Source organism: Amphiura filiformis, chromosome 12 (genome assembly GCF_039555335.1).
Source record: "Amphiura filiformis chromosome 12, Afil_fr2py, whole genome shotgun sequence".
In the NCBI taxonomy this organism is placed as follows: Eukaryota; Metazoa; Echinodermata; class Ophiuroidea; order Amphilepidida; family Amphiuridae; genus Amphiura; species Amphiura filiformis.
In genome coordinates, this window is record NC_092639.1 from 50811914 (window position 1) to 50830214 (window position 18301).

Consider the following 18301-nt stretch of genomic DNA (forward strand, 5'->3'; position numbering starts at 1 on the left):
CTTCCCCTTATGAGCAGTATGCAGACTTTTTATTAGACGTACAATATTGTAGGCCTATGTAACATATCTACGTTATTTAATCTATTGCCATTCTATTTCCAGTAATGTTTAAATTCTAACGAATGTTTGATGACGTAAAATCGATAATATATTTCTACCAGATATTATACGTAACATATTATCGATTTTACGTCATCAAACATTCGTTAGAACTTAAACATTACTGGAAATAGAATGGCAATAGATTAAATAACGTAGATATGTTACATACAATATTGTACGTCTAATACTCGGAGTCTGCATACTGCTTAATTCATTCGGCCATTGGTCTCGCACCCGGGCCCGCACCAAACTGGTGTTGTGACTGCCCAATTGGGTGGATTACAGCCGCTTAAACTCGATATTATATTGTATTGTGTTGTAAACTTTTATCATTCTTTTGTCTATACGTGTAACACGGGTGATGGAATGCAGTTCAAAATCCCCGCCAAGGCCGCATCATTTCACATTTTAGGGGTCTATTGTTCTATTGTTTCCGATTAGAGCGCTGACATATTGGAAAATGTTGCCAATCAATGAGTTCATGAGAGTGTAAATTCAACGTTCAGTTTTCGAAATTGGGTGACTTGTGTTTGGCAGGTGTGAAATACATCTGACTGGGCGTTTTAATTACGTAACGAATAAAGGCATTGACATCATCGAATGGCTGCCCAGTGCTGTTATGTGTTTAGTTATTATATAGGCCTAATAATTATTATTAAATGCATTCATCATTCCTTTCTTTTTCCTTCTCTGTACTTATTCTTTCCTAGGCCTACACTTTATCACTCCCTCACTCTTCTTGTCCCCTCTCACCCTCCCTCTCTCATTCCCATCATTTTCCTTATATATTTCCATCTTATCTACTTGTCTTTATTATATCTCTTCATTTCTCCCTTCCTCCAGCCCTCTCTCATTCTCCATATCCCCGCCTCCCCTCTTCCTCCCTCCTACCCTCCCAAGACTTCTCACAGGGGTGAATCTGTCCCTTCCCAACCCCCTCCCCTCATTGGGTACGCCACTAGTTCTATACCAATCTCCTTCTTAAAATAAAATTAAATGGATATTTCTTAAAAACAACCTTTATAGGCCTATACTTATACTTACATGTATACGTATAGCGATTACCATTATAGTGTAATATAGATATGTGGAAATGGCAGCCTTCATACATTCTAATGTGTAATCGAACAGCAAGAGCATTCAATTTATTTAAATGAAGCGGCTTAAGTCAGTTGGGTGGTAAAGATGATTGCATCGACAGCTAAAGCCTCCTTTATAGACTTCAGACCCACACGAGCACACATTTAGGATACGTGGGAACAATGGTACCACTTTATGTGATATGTTTTGAGGCAATTGACTGTTGGAGCCATCAGAACAGCAATTGCAGGTACATGAGCCAAAACCCCTGCTATCCAGTGTTGGGCAACTATAGATAATCCATTACTATTATTGTCCGTCATCATACTATTCTCGCCCTTGATGTCCCACAGAGAGTGGTTGAAATGAAGTGCAGTGCGACTGTCGTTTTCAGGCCATGGTTTGGTCATGAAGCTTGCTATGTATCCATGTTCAATGGCGATTTCTTTGACTGATATACGACATGTGTGCGAGGTGTCTGCTGCTTGAATACCAAAAGAGGGTTTGTTGACGATTTCAATCTGACCAGCTCCCCATTCGCTTTCAAACACTTCAATATCAACACCTACTTTAGGAAGATCTGTCATCAGCTGACGAGTAAGGTCGGGATCTTTGTCATTCCGAAGTGTTGATCTGCAGTTGTTTCCTTGTGTGTAGGGCTCCAGAGTATCCTTGTTAACAACAGAGAATTCGTGCTCATAAGCAGAATACAGCGCATAGCCGAGTTCCTTTAACGAGTCGAGTTGTTGTCGTGCTACTGTACGAGGATGAGCAGCAACTGGTTTACCCTTTAGCGTAGGTTCAATCAGAATTCTTCCCGTATTTTCACGCCATGGGATAGTCGTGTATGTGTCCATATCAGGGAATGTCAATACATCAGGAGCACATCCCCCTCGGGCAGCAGCGAATTCGGCATCGGAAATAAAATTGCCGGAAGGATCCCAAGCCATGTAAGAAAAACTAAATTCAGTACCGCGAGTAGCTTTGCTTTCAAAATGCTTGACAGGAACAATCTTAGAGCGTGCCACTCCGTAGATATCAGACAGCTCAAACCTGACAAATTTAACATCGTCGGCTTTCATTCTTGACATAATGTTGCCGATCCGTTCTTTCTCATCCTTGGAGTGTTCTTTCTCGGTATCCGTGTTTTCATAGTTGAAGAGTAGGTTACCCATCTTGGTTTGGCAACAGGCGGAGAGACACTGCATACTTCAAACCATGAATCTTGCAATTGTCGTCTCCAGTGACCATGGTGACCGTGACACCTCATTAATTTCCCTTCACCATAGGAAGTATTTCTAGAAATTACAATTGAAGACCCATGGATGAAATGATCTTTATCTCCCACACAGGGGAAGTAGATTTCAAACGGAGTCCTTAATTCAGGTCCACTCGTATACATGAGATTTACGCTCACTGTGTGGAAGGATTAGGCCTAAGGATCCCTGTGTGGAAGGTTAAGGTCGTGTCTTCCATAAGGGGTGTGTGGATTTCAACTGGAGTAGCAAGTTGTAATAGTTATTAGCATTTCACTTTAATACAAGAATTGTCTTTAAAAAAAACACAACGCCATATATGAAGATCATAATATTTTATGATAATTTTGCGATGATAAAAGTGCCTGAAATGCTGATAATTTGTTTTGTGTGTGGATTAATTAAACGGATGTGAAAGGCTGTGAAAGACTCACGAATCGTTATTTTTAAAGCTAAATTTACTTTCCAAATATGTGCTACATACATTTAATTCAGAATTGTAAACGCTTACATCCAACACAACAATCCACCCAACAATCTATATTCAGTTGACCTCAGATGATCATGAAATGACTTGGCTCATATCAAGTTGGCATAACCAAGTTTCATGACGAACCAGCAATCAATTAGCCTTTTCGAGATATGGCGGACACAATATGATGGCGCTGCACGAAGTGGGTAAAGTCTTTTGAATTTGCCGGGTTTTACCCAGATTGAAGACAGCACTCCTTTTGTGTACGCCATACTTCGAAAAGGCTAATATTGGCCTCAGATAATCTTGAACATTTTCGGGATTCAACTGTCATCACATCTACCAAGTTTCATGACAATCTGACAATCTTTACTCAGTTGACCTCGGATGAAATCAATAATGACTTAAAGCCATAATGTACGATCTTAAAAGGGGCTATGCAATAATTATGATCGGGCAGTACAATTTTCAAACGGCATGCCAAAATTTGCCTGACCCCCTCCACACTCTCGGCCTGCCAAAAAATATCCCCCCCCCCTTTGCATATGCCGAATGTTTGGATTCCCAATTTGCAAACTGTACATATAATTATGATATTGCAAGCGTATAGCAAGTATAGCGAGCAGGAAAATTTGCATATTGAACGCCATGTTTCCAGCCTTTTTGATATTAAAAAGGTGTACGATAAATGTGTGCCAAAATTTGCTTGCCCCCCTCTCTGCCTGCCACAAATTTCTTTCCCCCACCCCCTCGGCCTGCCAAAACATCTTTGCCCAATTTTACCCTCAATCCCGGGCTCATAATCCTTGCACAGCCCCATATATGAAATTGGTTACATTTTTTCAAACTTTTTGGTAAATTTGTAATGTTTACATGTCCACTCACATCTTGCTCTGTCTTGTACCTAAATCGGCCAAGTTCGTTGTGTTTGTAGGCCATCAGAGCAATTTCGATGACCTAGAGAAAAAAAAAACAGTTTCCATGCCCTCCAGCATGTCCAGTGAAGTTAATGACCATACCCAGGAAAATAACTAGTGGGACCAGATGATTGATTGATCATACACTCAGAACGCTAGTGAAGTTGTGGTGAATCATGCATGGAAGTACGGGGTGTGTTTAGACGGTAGCCTACTTTTGAATGTAACTTACAAGCGAGCCAGCAATTAAATTATGCTACAAGCGAGTGTGTGTCCACACGGGACTTACTTGTAAGCCCGGCTTGTAAGCCAACACAAAAGTAAGAGTGTCCTTCACTGGTAAATTTTTGGTTTAGGTAGGCCTATAGGATCGACAGTGGCGGCGGCTCCCGGGGGGGTCACTCCCATTGTGGCCTGTACACCATCCGCGATAATGAAAACGCGTAAAAAGGGTCGTTTTTCGTGGGTAGGCACGATACGCGCGTATCGCGTTTAGGGTGTCAAAAACATGAAAAATTGGAAAAAAGGGTAGCAAAATTGCAATTGCTAAATACGCGGAAATGAAATTTAGGGTATGAAATTTGATGTTAGGAATGAAATCCCTGTTTAGGGTGTCGTTTTAGCCAAGGGTTAAATCCTTGTTTAGGGTGCTTTTCAAAGGTTGATTATCGCGGATGGTGTACAGGCCACAATGGGAGTGACCCCCCCGGGCGGCGGCTGAGCATTACAATATAGCAGGGGCGTAAATCCATTTTTGAAAGTGGGGGGGACACAATGAAAATGATTAGTCATTGATACTTCGGCGCGACAGCGCTGCACGTCACGCCCCCGCGACGTAGGGGGGTGTCTGAGGGGGGATGTGCCCCCCTGAGAAGTAAGAAACTTTTGCAAAATGAAGACCTAATTGAAGCCATTTGGTGGACCATTTTAGCACTATTATTGTGTAAAATGTTGTCTTGAAACAGCTGAAAAATTGTTAAATGACCGCCTAACAAGCGATTCGTGGACAAGTCTTCACTAAAACAGAAGCAAAAGCGACCACTTGTTTATGTATACGCAGGGGGGTGTATGAGGGGGGATGTTCCCCCTCAGAAGTAAGAAACTTTTGCAAAATGAAGACCTAATTGAAGCCATTTGGTGGACCATTTTGGCACTATTATTGTGTAAAATTTTAGCTTGAAACAGCTGAAAAACTGTGAAATGACGGCCTAACTTGTGGACAAGTCTTCACTAAAACAGAAGCGAAAGTGACCACTTGTTTATGTACACGCAGGGGGGGGTGTCTGAGTGGGGATGTTCTGCCCTCAGACGTTGGAAAATTTTGCAAAATGAAGGTCCAATTGAAGTCATTTGGTGCATAATTTTTACACTGTTATCATAAAAACAAACAAAAAAGGGACCAAACTCAATTTGCAAAATTTTACTTGAGATTTGAGATTCGGAATTATTACTAAAGCATGCATGGATTGATGTTGAAGTCAGCATTGAGTCCGTCTTAAAACTGACTTTGGTGATAAAATGTGACGGGCCCTGCATATCGACGGGCCCGCAGTACAGGCTTTTGGGCCGAGGACCAGCCTTCAAGCAATTTGCCCAAAATAATCACAGGCCTATAATATATTATACTTACGATCGACCCGGCTGTGCGGATTTTTAGGTATGGGCAGTGATGGGCCTACTAATTACGTGCAAACATTTTTTCTTCTCTTTTTCTCCCTTTTCTCTTCTCTTTTTCTCCCTTTCTCTTCTCTTTTCACAATGAAGGTGAGTTATTGTGCTATATAATGTGCCCGTACGCGCGAAGCGCGCAAAAGGTTGCAATTGTACCCTATTTTGGCCCAAAACATGGTGTTTTTCGGGCTATAAAGAATGCAGAGGGCAATTTTGGGGCCCCAAAAATTTGGGGGCCCTGGGCTCGGCCCATCTGGCCCAATGGTAAATCCGGCCTTTCTTGTGAGGAAATATAGCCTAAATGCGCCCAATTCATGTCTCTGCTGAAACAAATTGGCTGCAACCACCGAAAATGGACATGATGCGAGGCATCGCTATGCCAAAATTACTGAAAGTGCACCCCAAAACTCGCATACAGTCCGTCAAACAGCAGTAGATTTGTGGCCAAGACATTAATATTATGTGCACGTTTTAGGTCTTGGTCAAATAAGAGCAACTCATGCAAAAAACATACAAATGTTTTTAAAATGTTAAAAACGTGTTATTATAATGTTATTGTAAAATATTTGTTGGCAAACATTTTTAGAAAATATTTTGTCAACTCTTATATGACATCATGTTTTTAATTTTTTACCAATTTTGACAAAAAAATATATATTAAGTGAATTTCTTTCTTAAATTGACTGTTTTATTTCATTACTAATGCTTCTACACCTTTTGGATACAATAATACCCCTACGATGTAATTTTATCTATTGTTAAAAATTCATCTTCAAGGTGCAGAATAATATTCAACAGGTTAATTTTTTCCCATGATTTTAGCCATTTTTTTCTTCAAAATTTTAACATGTAAAAACCTGATATGAGTGTGCTGTTTTTGTGCATAATATGGCGAGGTCTCTTTTTAAGTTTTGACTTAATCATGGGGTACGTATACATATGTAGCAGTTCTTGGAATTTAAAAAAAATCGATTTAAATCAAATAAATCCGATTTAAATCAAATAAATCGATTTTTTTTTAATTTAGAAAACAAACAAACAAACAACCCCAAAACAAAATAAATTTTTCTGGGGCTACTATATCATTTTAGTCGCGTTTTGCACTAGATGCCTAAAATAGTGGGAAAACACTGTTATTTTGCCATTTGTTGACATTTCATGTTCGAGGTCCTGTCAAACATGGCACTTTTCCCCGAATTTTGACACCCTAAACGATATACGCCACAGTACATGCGATCGCTTGTCCGTGCGGCTTGTTACTTTTAACAAGCATGATTTCCACCGTGGAATATGTGGCATGGAATACATATGCCCAGCTGTCACAAAACACTGGTAGAAGAAGTTCCAAGGAAATGTCAAAGTTCTACGGCCCCTCATCCTTCTAGCGTTTCTAGTATAAGCCTTAATTCCTCTTTACGGCTTTGAATTGATATGTTTGAGGGGTATAAGTTAATCCAACGTTTCCAACAAGTGAATATGTTTGTCCGTCTGATTTCTCAAAACTAAATTGATGTAAGAGATGAGAGAAGAAGAGAAATAGTTCCATCTTGGCCAGATTCTCACCTAAACAGGCACGACGTCCTACAAAATGAAAAAAAAAAGAGAAAAGAAACAAACATTATATTAATTTAAGCCAAAGGAAAACAAACAAACAAAAGTAACTCTTTGCGACCTTCACTTTTAAACAAGTTTTGTTCTTCACAATTGTTTCAAACTTCAGCTGAACTTATTTTACTCCTACAATCGTATTATGATCGCCGCATACTGCCGAATAACTCACAATTATAAACCGTTCGCGTCTGCATCACTTTGTATTATTCGACCACAGAGGGCGACGTGACTTATTTATTTTTGCAGACGGTTTACAGTAATATGTTTTTCGTCAATATGCACAATCATGTGGATCCTCATGATATGACAAGTACAGTTTTAGGACCCTTTTTAACAGAACATTACAAAATTATGTGGATCGTATAGGCCTACCGTAGAATTCCGTAAAAGCATTATTATGCCCTATAAACGAATGTTGTTGTTTTTTGACGAAAGAGACGAAAGCCAAAAACCCTCCACAAGAACATCACAGTAGATTGGTCTTACAATAATACGTGTTTGTATAGTCGCCTGTGTCAGTAATATGGTTGCCCAAACTTCAAGTAATGTGGAGGGTATCTGCCTCTCGTCTCTTTCGTCCAAAAAACCCTCGTTTATAGGTCTACATAGACGGAATTCTACGGTATATTGTATCTTGAGCTGGCAGTCCCGTCCATCACTGAGTGACTACTGATGGGTGGCAATCAGTCTGATTGACATAACGTCAATCATTCTGATTGACATAACACATAATTATCGTCAGTCTGACATAGCCTGCAGGGGCGGATCCAGGAATTTTCAATAGAGGGGGCGCCGAGCCTCCGCCGTCGCCGCAGCGGCTCGGCGCCCACACAAAGTCAGGCGCCGCTCTGCAAAAATACACATAGTCAGGCGCTGATCGGCAAAAAATAGAGGGGGCGCGCGCCGGGTGCGCCCCCCTCTAAATCCGCCACTGGCCTGTATAAGAAAAAAACTTGACAATAACTTTTAATTTTTGAATTAAAACTTAAGAAATGTTTTAATTCAAAACGATTATGGAACTTACCAATACTAAATGGAATTAGATGTTCCTCGTGCTGTTGAACATTTCCATCACTGTCAATAAACCTATCCGGATTAAAAGTCTCCGGATCCTGCCAGAAATCCGGATCATGATGAATTGCCCACAGGTTGGATATGATCATAGCTCCTTCTGATACGTCATACCCACAAAGTTTCGTATCACGTGCTGCTGAGTGTGGAAACCCTAAAAACAATATACTCGCGTGCCGCTGTATCTCTGAAATCGTTGCCATGGTAAATGGTAAGTTATTTCTGTCCGATAATCTTGGAAGTCGATTCCGTCCGATAACCGAATCTATTTCATCCTGTATTCGTTTCTGTATCTCTGGATGGGTTATCATATATAAAAACGCCCATCTCAATGTCGTTGATGTTGTTTCAACCCCAGCTCCAAAGACGTTATTAACTGCCCCACGAACGTTGTCCTCTTTCAAATGCAGTACTTCCCCGCGTTCTTTATGAAGCCGTATCTCTTCTAAATAGACATCCGTGTAGTCTCGAATATCATCGGGATCGAATTGTGATCGATGTTCATCAATGTGCTTCTGAACGAATTGTTCCATTCGATCCGCATTCTTGATTAATTCGCGATTAGTTTTCGTTGGGAGATATTGGAGCACCTTGACAAAAGCTTGGGCGCCCCCTGCGCCAACCAGCTGTATATGACGCTCAGCAATTTCTAACAGTTTTCGGAATTCAGGATCATCGTAAGAATATTGCTTACCGAAGACAACTGAGCATATTACGTTGGACACAGCATTGACAATCAGTTTTCGCGGATCAAAAACTTGCCCCGTCTTTTTGCTCAATTCTGTAATTAGTACACCTGTCTCCCTGGATATCTGATCTTCAAAGCTTGATTTGCCAACACCCATACTGCGGAGAGCCGAGAGACTGAATTTCCGTTGTTGCTTCCAAAGATCACCGGAAGTCATCAGAACACCTATGAAAATAAAAACAAGAAGCATTATAGCAAGTAAAATAGGCTTTGGTGTTGGCTGCCCACTTGATGCTAGTAGTATTTACGATTTTTTTCCGGCTGCACGCGGTGATCGCGGTGAATCCCGGCGACCCCCCCCCCCAAAAAAAATACAACACTCATCCCCTGGCCAACCAATTGGGCGTTAAATGACAGCAGCCCGTCGCCGAACATGACACCATGGCGGAGTGCGTTACTGTGTGTAATCTACCAATCTTTCTCAATGGGAGATGAATTGTGCCGCTTGGATGATGTTGTCGGCAGAAGCCAGCCGCTCAAAAACCTTCGCTTCCCATCATTTTTGGACCCTTAATTTAGGCGAAAAAGAATTCGCATCCCCAGAGGAAGAGCCCCTCGCCCCAGTAGATCCGCCACTTTATAATGCATCAAAGTCATATTCAGACCGCGACCGATAGGCCTAAACGTCGGATCCGTCGGATTTTTTTAGCGAGGGAGGAGTGCGGAATGATCAATTTTGACCTCTCCCCTACCCATTGAAAAAAAAAAAAATTGTGGGCTAATTTGAAGTGGTCCTCAGTTTTATTTTATTTCATTTTTTGCGTGCGGGGACTGGTCACACTTTATTCGCATTGAAAAGCGACGGTTTAACGCACTCTATCCTGATACCGCGCTCTATTCGGAGAAGGTCTGAAGAATCTTTGTATAAATCAAGAGAGGGCGGAAACATTTATTCCCTGTACTTCCTAAATAAAAAGTCCGACATGCAAGTATATCGGACGGTGTGTGTTTTGTTGTAGCGGGGTGCCATACGGCTGAGCACGCCGCCTGGGTTAGATAACGCACTCTATCCTGATAACACACTCTATCTGGAGAGGTCTGAAGCCTTTGTCTAAATCAAGAGAGGGCGGAAACATGAAATTATTCCCAATCCCTGCCATGCCCAAATAAAAAGTTCGACATACGGCGTGTCATCATGGAATGGACCCATGGCCATATGGATGGACCGTTATTCGTTTAAGGCTAGTAATAGTATTATATATAGGCTAGTCGGATGACAGGAACCATCATTTTCCAATTTTAGCCATTAACTAAAAAAAACTGTAGGCCTACTTCTTGACAATGTTTATTAATACATTGATCCATATATGAAATAATGAGTCAAGGAAGCCAATAATCATTATATCGCATTTATATTTGCGGTTAAGGGGGTACTACACCCCTGTCCAATTTTGTGCCTATTTTTGCATTTTTCTCAAAAACATAGCGCATTGGTGACAAGTAAGATATGTATAATATTGGGGCAAGGACTACAACTACTGCAGTTGTGGAGTTACAGTCAAAAATGAGGGAAAACCAGTATTTGATCAATAAAATCAATAACTACTTGCCCCTATAATATACATCTTACTTGTTACCAATGCGCTATAATTTGTGAGAAAAATGCAAAAATAGGCACAAAATTGGCCAGGGGTGTAGTACCCCCTTAATCAATGTTTCCCCCTGCCCAGAAATGTTTTCATCCTCCAAAGAAAAATCACACACATGGGACAAAAATGACACCCCCTTATAGGTGACGTGGTAGGCCTATATCAAAAAGAGACACTTCTGGGCAGGTTATCAATTTTGAGTGTTTTACATATGGATCTTCTACGCCGTTTTCCCCAATGAAATTATCTGCCATTCCTATAGCGAAGATATTGAGTTGTTCGTAATTTTGGAAATTGAGATATCGGCCTTTAAAAATATTATTGACAATGTTGAGAGTAGGAATTACCTTGAAAATGTCTAAAAAATGCCAGTTTACTATATATTCCGGTCTGAAACTATATCAGACAATATTTTAAACATTAATAACATCGCAAATTAATTTGCAACAAACCCAAAGTGTGAAAAAAATCAAACCGGGCAGATTTTTTGTTATTTCTCCATTTACGATCCTGCTCAAACATGTCTCCTTTCGATATACCACGTCACATATTATTATTAATCAATCACATTCATGTAGTGGCTATTGTTAATTTCTCCAAGTCAAAAAGTACGGTTTTTTTTGGTCAAAAGATTAACTTTTTAGTATAACAAAGCAGTTTTTTCGTACTGCTATAAATCTGATATGATCTCACACGATGAAGAATGTAGATTGATTGATTTGGTTGACTAATTGAATGATTGACTGAGTGACTAGTTGATTGACTAATCATTCAGATGATTTGCTTGATTATTAATTTTTACTTGATTGTTTGGTTGATTATTTAATTATTTATTTGTTGATTGATAAGGATAATTAATTGGATATAAAGTAATTGATTTCTTTGGTGGTTGATTGATATTTGATATATTGATTGATATATTGATTAATTGATTGATTGATTACTTGAATGATTGATTGATTGATTAGCTGGTTGATTATATAGATAAATTATTTATTGTTTAATCGAATCATTTTCTTAGTCATTGGTATCGAAACACATTGATGTATCCGGGGTCCTGTAGGATCATGGGGCCCTTGCATAACTCAATATTTGAAATATTATATACCCAAAGTACGCGATGTATTTGTTGCGCACAAAACTATGACTCGTATTCTAGTTCATCAAGTACAATAGTGTTTAGTCGAGTAATGTAAAGTTCAGGTCGGAGTGCAAATAACCGAATGAATGAAACAAATAAACATACGAATCTAATTTAAACAATCCCACATACCAAGCATGAAGCTCATTTCAACAGCTCGTCTGTATTATTGCTTTTGACAACCATTCAGTTTGATGGCCCTTCGCTTTAATAATACCGAGAAAACAGTCTCTTTCTTAAATAATTAAATTATGTTCAAATTAACTATGAATTGTGATTTAATTCCGCTTTATAACTAAATACCGGGAAAGCAGTTCCTTTCTTTAAAGAAAATTAACCTATGTTCAAATTAACTATGATCATGATGAATTGTGATTTAATCCAAGGCTTATCAATCATGGTCCAATCATATTCCATATGTTTTCAAATCATTTTACGGCATGATCTAGTGCATTGAAGAAATAAACAAAACGCGTGAACTGCCCTTTTTCATTTTGATCTATATATACCGGTGTGTTTTGCCACAGATATTGGAACACAATATCTGTGGTTTTGCCTTTATTTAAAACAAAATAATTTACAGGAATTATAGCATATTAACAGTATTATTATTGGCTATCCCAATTATTGGCTATCCCATTCACTTTTTGAAGTACATGATATCGTGTAGGCCATGTTGTATTTGCGCATAAAAAGTAAAAATATAGGCCAATTTGAAAAACAACCTGTTTAATTTACAAGTTTATACTTTTACATTTCTTCACTTCCATAAATTAAATGGACTTCTTTTTCCGTAAAATGGAATAAATTTAAATTGTGCATGCCAATAGGACAATAGGCCATAAATTAACAGTGTCACAAACATTAATTTTATCAAACTTAACTCATAGACCCTTCTAGGGTCTATGCTTAACTTGCGGACATAGGCATATGAAAATAACAATATATTTAACTCTCTGGGTCTTCACCACAACTTCCAAACAAAAAGTTTTCAATTCACAGTTTTTATTTTAAAACGTGATGGCCTAAATATTTTTTGTTTCGTGATCTTCGTCCAATATTAATAATAGGCCTATATATATAGTATTATGTTTTTCTTTTGCGTATTATGGCACAAAATGGATTTTGGAGGATTTCGCACAAAATGGTATCAACGACATGGCAAACCTATAATTAACGAAGCGTGAAATTGGATCAAACAAAAGTGTTGTAAAACTAAATATCACAACCATGCAATAAATTTCAGCAACCTGTATTACGTAGGGATATTTCTCAAGCGCAATATCATGCATTATCTAAAATAAATATATAATATATAATTGTATGCAATTTCAATGCACATAGAAAATCATTGATCAATTTCCCGTGATTTGATAAAATATGGTAATAGACGTCACATCAAAATTAAAAATCATTGTACATTTAACAAGTCCTATACCGTATACTAGGGCAAGTCTTAAAGAGAAGCTGAACAGTTTTTCTGGGGTCAACTAAACCCGCCTGGTTATCAAATTAATCAGTGACAAGGTATATCCGAACTTGACAGGTGCTAATTGATGTAATAATATTATTACCGGTACATCAATAAACACCTGTTAAATTCAGAGATAACCTTGTCACTAATTAATTTGATAACCAGGCGGATTTGGTTCACCCCAGAAGAACTGCTCTGGCGGGGCTTCCTCTTTAAAACTGTTACAAATTCTGCATGGTCATTTCTATAGATAATCCCGTTTTGCATTTAAAGAAGCAGGCTTTTCTGATAAACAGAATAAGGTTCAAAATATTATACCAGAGGCTCTGGAAGACTATTTTGAATTTTGGGACTGCTCCGTTTTCTTCAATATCGAAAAGCCAGCTCCTTCGCAAAGTCAATATTGCATGGGCTATTCCAGAAAATAGGTGCACAACCATTTAGAGAGTAAAAAAGTTTTCAATTTTATAGTTTCCAATTTCCAAGTTTGCTTCCTGAAAACGACCGGAGGTTCTACATACAGATGTGGAAAGGAGAAATTTATAAACTGACCTGTAGATACTAGTTGTAGACTAGTCATATTACTAGTAAGTTCATGGTATATTGTGTTGTCCAGGGAAAATTTGTCCATATTTGTAAGACTATCCATGCCTTCATGGTGAAATAAACCCGATGCTACGGTCAGGCCTTCTGTCTGCTGTTTCCCTGGGAAACACGGATTTCCAATTTGGGGCCTTTAAGAAACTTTTAAGGTTGAATTAAATAAGGGTGTACCATTTGCATTTTATCAAATTAAGCTGGAAAGGCTCGGATCATCCATGCAAAGCTCATGCTCATATTCTTTTTTTACCATCCATCGTTTTAAGAGATGAGCCTGCATACATAGGCCTAAGCATTTATGAACGAGTCAAAGAAATTTACTAACCTGGTCCCCCTCCTACTTTCATAGTAAACGGTGTTGTTGGTCTATCATTGAGATGCTGGTTATGAAAAGCCTCCTTTATACTCGCATAGTCATTCAATATAATAATCTGCTGTCCAAATACGCTGAAGCTGTACATACTTCCATAGACTTTGGATAAACTTGCAAAGAATTGATGTGGTTGAGTTAGTGAACCTGATCGAAGCATCCTCACCGCGATCACCGGGAAACTCCCGAAGATCGGGAAGGTCCAAGGTCCTGGTGGTGTTTTTTTACCGCGTTGTGTCAAATAATGCAAAGCTAGGATCATCACAATTAATACACATGTCCATTTGAAGTTGAAATAGTCGGTAAAATATTGCAACGCAGCCATTTTCATGCCTTTATCTGCTGCAAATGTAACAGTAGCAAAATACTATAAACAGGCAGCTGGGACTGAGCAATTAGTGTTGCTAGAATCTTGTACCAACAATAATCGGCAAATAGCAATGCCAGTGACGCGCACTCTTCATTTCAGTCGATGACTCCAGCTCAAAGTGAAATGGTTTTTAGCAGCAATAAATAGCGATTAAAATTTGTTATACTGCATCTCAACTTTGCTTCATTGGCCCCAGTTGTGTGCCAAGCGTTCGCTACTATTCATTTAAAAGTAGCCCAAATCAGCGACTAAAGCGCACTATTAGCAACACAAATACAGTATTACTGTGGCCTCTGGTGCTGGACCAGGAGTGAACTCTTTTACACAACAGAATCCAAGGCCGCCGAACTACGCGGTATTTATGAGAAACAAAGTTCCAAAGGTCGATCTTTTGTCCTGCCCATCGTTGAGAGAGATGCCCTGAATACAATTATTTGATAGATGCCTTGTCAAAACCCTATTTACTGACAATAGAAATTCAATAAATCAAAAAAAGACACCACATTTTACGTGGGCTTCTTTGACAAGTTCTAACCCAGGGGTTGCCAGCTGTTTCCATGGCAGCATGCAAAAGTTGCTGTTTTCAATTTTATATGGTTGATCTGTCAAATTATTGCTGCTTCCTATTGTTTGATTTAGTCATTCTGTAATTCTTTAGTAGTTTTGCACTTTAACATATATAATACGTAAGTCTATTAAATGAACATTACAGTAGATTTAACAATTTTGTACACTTTAACAAATCCTTTAGATTTTGAAGAAATCTGGAAGTGGCACTACATCGATGACCTCTTGGATCTGTATTTTGACGGCGCCGTTTCTATTTTTCTTGCTACATTTCTCTCCGCCACTTTGCTGGTCTTGGTGGAGTCTTCACTTTGATAGTTAGAATTAATTAATTTAAAAAACAAATATTAAAGGAAAGTGAAAAGCAAAAGATGCACTCTTGACTTATGAATGAAAAATCACGGAATTGTCCAAGAGCTCTCAAATTGAGGATTTCCAATTTAGAACTATTTTTCTGCTGGATTTGTTCACCTTTGGACACAAAAAGTCTGGATTTCCAACAATCACGACTGCACAAAAATTCCGGAAACCCAAACTCCTCTATTCGCTACTTGCACGGTTCCGCCATTATGCACTATGTGCGGGAGAGCCTCGAACTGGCAGCATACATGAAAGGAAGAATTATGTAACCTTACACAGAACGTTATGACTAGTTCAATTCCCATTCATGTATGCTGCCAGTTCGAGGCTCTCCCCGCACATAGTGCATAATGGCGGAACCGTGCAAGTAGCGAATAGGGGTTGTATATCTATTTTCTGGAATAGTCCTATAAACCTGAATGATCGCTCGATTAATTGATTAAAATAATCGATTGATTAATAAATTGATCGATTGATTGCTTGCTTGCTTGATTCCGTGAGTGATTGCTTGATTCCGCGAGTGATCGGGAGTAAGTGAGTGAATCTTGGATCTTGGATTGGTAGAGCTCCTAAATACTCCTGGGGAGTTTAAACTGGAGGTGTGAATGATCGTGAGTAAGTGAGTGAGTGATAGTGAGCGTGCGAGTGAGTGAGTGAGTGAGTGAGTGAGTGAGAGAGCGAGCGATAGTGAGTGAGTGAGTGAGCGAGTGAGTGAGCGAGTGAGTGAGTGAGTGAGTGAGTGAGTGAGTGAGTGAGTGAGTGAGCGAGCGATAGTGAGTGAGTGAGTTAGTGAGTGAGTGAGTGAGTGAGTGAGTGAGTGAGTGAGCGAGCGATAGTGAGTGAGTGAGCGAGCGATAGTGAGTGAGTGGTGAGTGGAGTGAGTGAGTGAGTGAGTGAGTGAGCGAGCGATAGTGAGTGAGTGAGTGAGTGAGTGAGTGAGTGAGTGAGTGCATAATTATTATTACAATTTCAACACTGCTGCCTTTTCTCTAACTTAACACAATTTAGAACAGGTATAGGGGTGCACGTGAAAGTGCACCTTTTGCTTTGATGACATATCAATGCACTTTTTGATATTTTCGGCAACAATAAACTAAACACCTTGAACAAATTACAGTTATAAATTTTACAATAAATAGCCTATAAAAATACAAAAGAAAAGTTCAAACATATTATACGACACAGAACTTTATAGTACAGTGACCCCTGTCCAAGGAATCCTCCATGTTTCTATTTACAGGAAAATCTTAGAGGTGGGCTTGATGAATATGCATACAACCACTAAAATGCAATGTTAACAAAAATGCGGAAATTCGCATTAACGTTATTTCACATGTGGTCTGCAGAATAACAACAACATGAGGAAATCTGTAATAGTACAATGACCTTTGTTAAAATATATATTGTCCACTGCACTTTTACTCTATTAATTTCTTAGCTCAAGCAACCCACGATCTATGTAATTGTATAAATAATGAGCCTTAAAAGTTCACAAGATACAAGCGCACTCCCGCAAAAAACCTATACTTAAAGTGTGTAAGCAGGACCGTCACTATAGGAGGGGGGGGGGTACAGGGGTGCGACACTCCCTTGAGAGAAAGGAAGAGAGACGGAGGGAGCTCTCGTCCAACCGAAATTGTGAGGACATGCGTGGTACTTGTCATTGCATTTATACTGCCATTTTATTAGTGGGGACATTTTTACACATAGGCCTACTGCAGTTACTGTCCGTTTTCCTATACACAATACACAGTGCTCTCACCATTGACGCGTGACCTCTACAAATGATGTATGTTGGAAGAATGGGCACTTGCCTAGTTAACATCACTGTGTGAAAAATAACCAGCCAATATTTAACTTATTCTCCAAACTTCTAGCAAATATATTTCTCTAACATGACCTAACATTACAGCTAGGTTAGATGTTCAGAAATAGTCGCACTTTTGTAAAATATGAGTGAGGGCAAGGCATAGCTAGCCAACTCCCCGTGTTAATTGAATGTTGATTTGACCGAAAATATTGGTATCGGACCGCTCACTTCTGAAGGATGCCACAAAAAAACGGTACAAGCTACATTTAAACTATTCTCTGGCAATCATCATGATGAGTTTCTTATATAGTATGCCGAAATTGGATACTGTAGGTGATTGACAAAGGGTCGCACTTTTGTGTTTTAGGAAGGATATGTAAACGACAGATAACACCAAAAATATGAAGAAATTATTTCCAAACCGTGTTAAGTCAACAATCATTATGTTGCTCATTTTCAAGAATGCTGGTTAACAAAAAGCAGGCCATTGTCTCATTTCGTGAACAAAGGTCCACTACCATTGTTTCCTTGCGTTTCCTTTATAATCGGTTACCCAACTGAAGCTGTATTATAGCAGCTCATTGCTATATCGCACATAAAACAGACACATGTGCACAGCCAGAGAAGATCCGATTTAATCAGTTGAGCTGTTTCAATGAGTGTTATCTTGGTTTAATAGCTTTTAATGGGGTTTAAGTCCTGCAAAGGCCGAGGTGAATTCTACTGTATCGACATTCCCGTTGAAGTCCCTACAATTATACGGTAGGCCTATATGCCAGAAAAGTGAGAAAACGCTGTTTGCAGATTGGGGACTATTAATAGGTAAAGGCATTGGCTCAGGAAGATTTTCAACATGGGGGGGGGCTGAAAATTGAAACAATATTTGGTGGGCCACCCTGGAGGGTGCCCGAGGGGGATTTCCCCCCTAGAGTCAGAAAATTTGGCAAAAATAGGTCACAAACACCCATTTCCCCTCTATTTTATCACAATATTTTTTACTTAGGATTAGGGGGGAGGCTGAAAGGTATTCCAGCCCCGCACCAAAATTATTGAGGGGCTGAGTCCCCCCACAGCCCCCGCTTCCTAACTAAA

At 39.3% G+C, this 18301-nt stretch overlaps 2 protein-coding genes across 2 annotated transcripts; both read right to left on the reverse strand.

Moving 5' to 3' along the window:
* Positions 1 to 1346: 1346 nt before the first annotated feature.
* Positions 1347 to 2357, reverse strand: LOC140166891 (lengsin-like). Its single transcript, XM_072190377.1, has one exon. It carries the CDS (start codon positions 2355 to 2357, stop codon positions 1347 to 1349), a length of 1011 nt encoding a protein of 336 aa, XP_072046478.1.
* A 3263-nt stretch (positions 2358 to 5620) lies between these two features.
* LOC140166370 (cytochrome P450 2J5-like) lies at positions 5621 to 14990 on the reverse strand. The gene is made up of 3 exons (XM_072189818.1): positions 14058 to 14990; positions 8134 to 9093; positions 5621 to 7079 (listed from the first exon to the last, which is right to left on the reverse strand). The coding sequence occupies exons 1-3, from the start codon at positions 14431 to 14433 to the stop codon at positions 6901 to 6903; spliced, it is 1515 nt and encodes a 504-aa protein (XP_072045919.1). The 5' UTR covers positions 14434 to 14990; the 3' UTR covers positions 5621 to 6900.
* Positions 14991 to 18301: the final 3311 nt, after the last annotated feature.